General features: G+C 34.7%; 1 protein-coding gene across 1 annotated transcript in view; it reads right to left on the bottom strand.

The window, feature by feature from the left end:
- The window catches only part of LOC107642357 (protein ABHD17B), a 5,131-nt gene extending 215 nt beyond the window's left edge, over positions 1 to 4,916 (bottom strand). Inside the window, exons 1-5 of the mRNA XM_016345683.2 lie at positions 4,224 to 4,916; positions 2,199 to 2,235; positions 1,597 to 1,833; positions 1,392 to 1,439; positions 1 to 716 (exon numbers count right to left, since the gene is read on the bottom strand). Of these exons, the coding sequence (XP_016201169.1) occupies positions 129 to 716; positions 1,392 to 1,439; positions 1,597 to 1,833; positions 2,199 to 2,235; positions 4,224 to 4,543 (1,230 nt within the window). The 5' untranslated portion in view covers positions 4,544 to 4,916 and the 3' untranslated portion in view covers positions 1 to 128. The remainder of the gene's footprint in view (positions 717 to 1,391; positions 1,440 to 1,596; positions 1,834 to 2,198; positions 2,236 to 4,223) is intronic.

Below are 5,273 nucleotides of genomic sequence, written 5' to 3'. Positions count from 1 at the left end.
GGGACAGTGGATGATATGCATTTTCCTAATTCCTCATATGTTTTTACATTCACAGCACAATATCCAGAGGGAGTGTTAGGCACCTATACATCATGAACATGCTTCATGCTTTTTTATGTTCTCACCACTTAGCCATTGTGCTTTCCATTTGTGCCACTGTGTCTTCCAAATCCAAAACAACATTTCCAGCACCAACAATTCTTACAGCAACTTGGTGTTGAGCAGCAGCAACTAGGCATTGAGCATCTTATACTATAACTAGAACCTGAGCATTTTCCGCAGCAGCACAAGCATGGTCCGAAACAATTCGACAGCTTCGGTAGGCGGCAACACTTTGCACAGCTAAGTTTACAGCACCTAGGACAATTGAAGGACAAGGAATAACTCGGGCATTCGCAGCTAGAACATTTCGGACATTCGCAGCTAGAGCATTTCGGACATTCGCATGTACAACTACTAATGTTGCAGCATTCACAACCAGACAAACAACAGTTTTTCGGTTCCAGCTTCTTATTCTGACGAATCTTCTTGAGGCGTTTTTCGGTTGTCATGTTCTCCATTTCTTGGACAAATTTGGATAGGTGGCGAATGTAATCGGGGTAAAGCTCCAAGTTGCAGTGGCCGCCTCCTTTGATCCACAACGGATCATAGGTGTCTTTCGCCATTTTCCACAGTCCATTACCATGTAGCCAATTGACAACATCATCTTCTGTACCCTGGAAAACAATTTAGCATTTAATCAATCACATACAGATGAAGTTGGTAGCACTTGAAGGAGCAAAATAATTGGATATGATAAATTAGTATGCTCAGATGAGTCTCTCAAATTTGAAAATACAGACATTATCTTAAAAATTGTGACAAGCCAGGGACAAAAACGATTATAAGTTTTTGTCATTGTCTCTGTCCCTTTCTCCAAACTCGAGTTTTCGCCACCTGTTTTCCAAATGCATATTTCCAAAAGAGGCAGCATTATAGAAGTTCAAAAACCAATTGCACCAATTAGTCTGAATCAAGAGGGAACAAGTTGCCAAAGAAAAAGGTTCAAGTTTTCGAAATCAAATTATAGCCTATGATGGAACATCACACAATTATTAGTCAGTAGTCCAAAGACAATATAAAACATGAACAAATGCAAGGATATAGAAAACTAGATAAGCTACACAACTTGGAGAGAACTTAGAGTTTATCTACTCAAAGTTCCTTGCGAATAAGGAAATCCGGCAGGACGACAAGAGTAGTGCATGTTGTCTTTCCTTATACAATGAATCAGAGGTTCCAAAGTGAAAGAAATCTTATACACAGTAATTTCTTTGTCTACTACTTCCTATAAATGCCGATAGAAACAAACGCAAAAAAGCGACAAAACAGTATCAGAGTTCATTACTTACATGTATCACCAATACAGGGCACTTGACCTTCTTTATTTTGTTGATGTTCTGCATGATTTAGATGATATGAGATGATACAGAAAAAAAAAATTTAACCAACTTAATCCTAACACTTTTAAATTGTCACATCAATTTAGTCTTAAAATTTTCTCAAAAAATAAATTTTCCATCAAATAAGTATTATAGAACTAAATATATAGCTTACCTTATAAATATCAAAGCAAAATGTGAACTTCACATGGCAAAGAACTCTAAGTCCAGAAAGAATGCCACTGTGTAGAACGACACCTCTCAACCTCGGCAATTTAGCTGCCAAGTGCAATGTTGGTCCGCTTCCAACCGATTGCCCATACAAGATTACATCTTCCTGGCTAACTCCGTATTCAGTCTCGAGGCATTCATATATCGCCTCTATGTCTGCATATGTGCTGGATTCACTAGGCTGCATAAAATTCAACAGCACTTCAATTACATATCAATGACATGCCATTCATAGAATTTCCGAAAATTAAATCAGTTACTTGCTATGCACTGTAGTCTAAATAGATAGCTTAGTTACATAATCGGAATTATTTCTATTGTTATATAATTCAAAGCCTACTATCAATTAATCTCCAACTGGAACAACCACTACCATGGACAAAAGCAAGAAAATAAACATCAAATGACAACACCATAAAATAAAGTTTTTTTTCTCTTTTCGTTCGGTCGAGAATAACGGTGCCTTCATGAGAGTGAGTGTGTGTGAGCAGTACATGAATATAAGAGAACAAAATAGTGTTGTATTTTTCCAAAAGAATGGCCTACCTTGCCAGTAGAGGCCCCATATCCAGAGTAGTCATATCTGCAAAAAAAAAAACGTTAAAGGAAAATATCAACTTTCAATTCATGTCCAGAAATGTATGCCCTGAAATATTAAACTTGCATATATATAATTTTAGTCCATCAATTAATGGTTCTCATCAATTGATCACATAATTCTCCAAATCCAATTCAATAATCAACTACCTTTACAAACTGAATTGAGTCATGTATGTAGCCTTGTTAAGTCAATTCATAAATTAAATTGATGTAACTATATACAACATACATTCTAACAATATGTTTGGATAATACATATAGATTCCTTAAACACTAACCAATGACCCACCAAATTGTCCAAAATTGGAGTAATATTAGAGGGAAAAAAAATTCAACTCCGCTAGGTGAACAATGAGAAATGCGAACAACATGAACAACGGGCTGTATTTCAGGCCCACTAACCATTCAAAACAAGGATTATATCTAATTAATTTAAATTTTGATTTTTAAAATTAAAATTAACTTTCCTTTTTTAACTTATTGTTTAAGTTGTTCAAAAAAAGCGTTGTTCCTCTATACTTTCTCAAAAAAAATTATATAACTAAAAAATGTAAACATTATAATTCTTCTTTATGTTTCCCTTATAGACAAGGTTATTATATTCCCTTGGTCAATAATAAGTGTCACGTTACAAAATTAGTGCATCCAACGTTCAATGTATTTCAAATTTCCATACAAACTTTGTCTAAATACAATTAACCTTTTTAACATGAAGGATTTTTGTTTTCCCATTTTGTCCCTTGGCATTGTAATCCAATCCTATTAATTACTTCATTCTCATTTACATAGAAACATCCAAACATGGTGAAACTAAAGCTCAAAGCCAATAAATCAATCATATTATCTTCCCATGAAAAGTCTTTACACAAATGTAACTAATGAATGTGGAAAGTGGAAACCACCAATTAATAATCAGAAATGTTTGGTAACCAAAGAAAAACAGCCAAAAACAGCAATAACTTACCTTATTTAGCATTCATTAATTGTTGCGATAATTAATTAATGCTAAATAAAGCAAGTTCTGGCTGTTTTTTTGTCCTTAATAATAATAAGCTGAAAACTCACGTGAAGATGTATTCATGTGAGATTAATAGTTGAGACTTGAGAATCATTAGACGACAATTTAATCAAACATCTCAAATCGTTTGACGGAACAAGGTTTCCACCTAATAATAATGCATCAATAAATCACTACTAAAGTGAATGTAAAGGAAATTCTTTAGTACTTTCCTTCAGAACTTAAAAAATAAATAAATAAAATTGAAAAAGAAAGGCAAATGAGTGCAAAAGAGAAAAATGCTATGCTATGTCTTAATCTGTATATAGAGGTAAAAACTCAAGTACCTTTAGAGAAGAGAAAGAAAAGAAAAGGTGAAATAATGGAGGACAAGGAGAGGTCAGAAGAAGATTGTTACGGAATACCAAGAAGAAACCACAAAAATACAAGCTACTTTTTTTCCACCTCTTTCACTTTTTTTACTTTAATTCTTATTTTTGTTTTTTGGTCCAAAAACCCTCAACAACTTCATTTACTTACTTTCCGCTTTAGTTGAAAAGAGATAGTAATAGTTAAAACTTAAAACTCAAAAGGCATTGACATTGGCGTTTTCTGATTAACTCTCACTCACACACTCTCTCTCTCACACACACACAGATTCACCTACCAGATCTAAAGAACTAACACACGAGGGTAACTCATCAAAAGTCCAAATTAATCTAAAGCAAAGATAAAATTGTAGGTTTTAAAAAAATAAACTTAATCTCAGATCTATGCAGCTATGCTAGATAATAAAAAAATGATATTAAGACAACAAACAACATAGGAAGTAGGAAGAAAGAGAGAGAGAAGATAGGAGAGAGAAAGAAAGGAGTTTGTTTACACAAAAGAAGGGATGGGTCAGTGAGTAACGTGTAAAGTCTTTGAATGAAGTGAAAATGTGAGAAAGAATATAGTAGTAATGGAAGACTAACCCCATGAGATTAACTCTAAGATTGACCTTGAGTTGAACGAAGAGATCATAGAGTTGACCCAAGTCAGCAGCATTGCCATGAGAATAGAGAAGAGTGAGGCGAGCATAAGGGTTCTTAAGATAGAAAGCAACGATCTTGTTTCCATGTTTGGTGTCAACAAGGAGAACATCCAAGTTGGTGTCGTCGGCGTGAGGGATCGGAGCGGCGGTGGAGACCACCGTGAGCTTGCCGTCGTTGTCCCGGTTGTTGAGGTGGTAAGTGGGTGGAGAGGGTGGGAAGAAGGCGAACTTTGAAGCGAGCTGAGACACCATGCAACCCATTCATGAATTGAGTCACCCCCCAATAAGAAATGTTGAAGCTCACACTCATTAGTGCATCTGTGTTTGGGGATTCTTGAAACCAAGAAAAGAGACTTTTTTTCACCTAACAAGCCTATTGGGTCAGTGAATCACGTGCCAAGTTTTGAGCTTTTCTTCTCTCTCAACTTGAAGGAATAAGATACTAGTTACTTAGTGCAGTTGCTGCTAACACTAGTTTTAGTAGCTGCTATGTGAAACTGGAAAAGGAAGTGTTTGTATATAGTGTGTGAAGTGTGAAGTGTGAAGAGAGAGGTGAAAGGGGAAAGGGAGAAGAAGGACACACATCACAGAACACCCAACACAAGTGTTTAATTTTGGAAAACACTGTTATCATTTATTTCCAATCTGTCTATTTTTTATGCCCAAATTGTGTATTCTGTACTTTTTTTTTTTATATAGTTTACCTGTTTACCAACAAGTAACAAGTGTGTTAATAGCGAATGACTTATAGTTCAAATGACATAGTCTCACCATCTTCAATTAAGAGATTGCGGGTTCGAGTCTCCTATCTTTGATAAAAAAAAAATAAACAAGTGTGTTAATAGGATATTTATTTGGAATATTACAAATAAAAAGTTTTAACTTTTTTATTTATCTATTGCTTTTTAAAACATCTATTTTGTTATTTTACTCTCTTATGTATCACTTTTTATTAGGTGCATTTTAAAAAAAGAAAATACTTCATAAATAA

Source organism: Arachis ipaensis, chromosome B05 (assembly GCF_000816755.2).
Source record: "Arachis ipaensis cultivar K30076 chromosome B05, Araip1.1, whole genome shotgun sequence".
Taxonomy (NCBI): Eukaryota; Viridiplantae; Streptophyta; class Magnoliopsida; order Fabales; family Fabaceae; genus Arachis; species Arachis ipaensis.
This window is presented reverse-complemented; position numbering and strand designations above follow the sequence as displayed.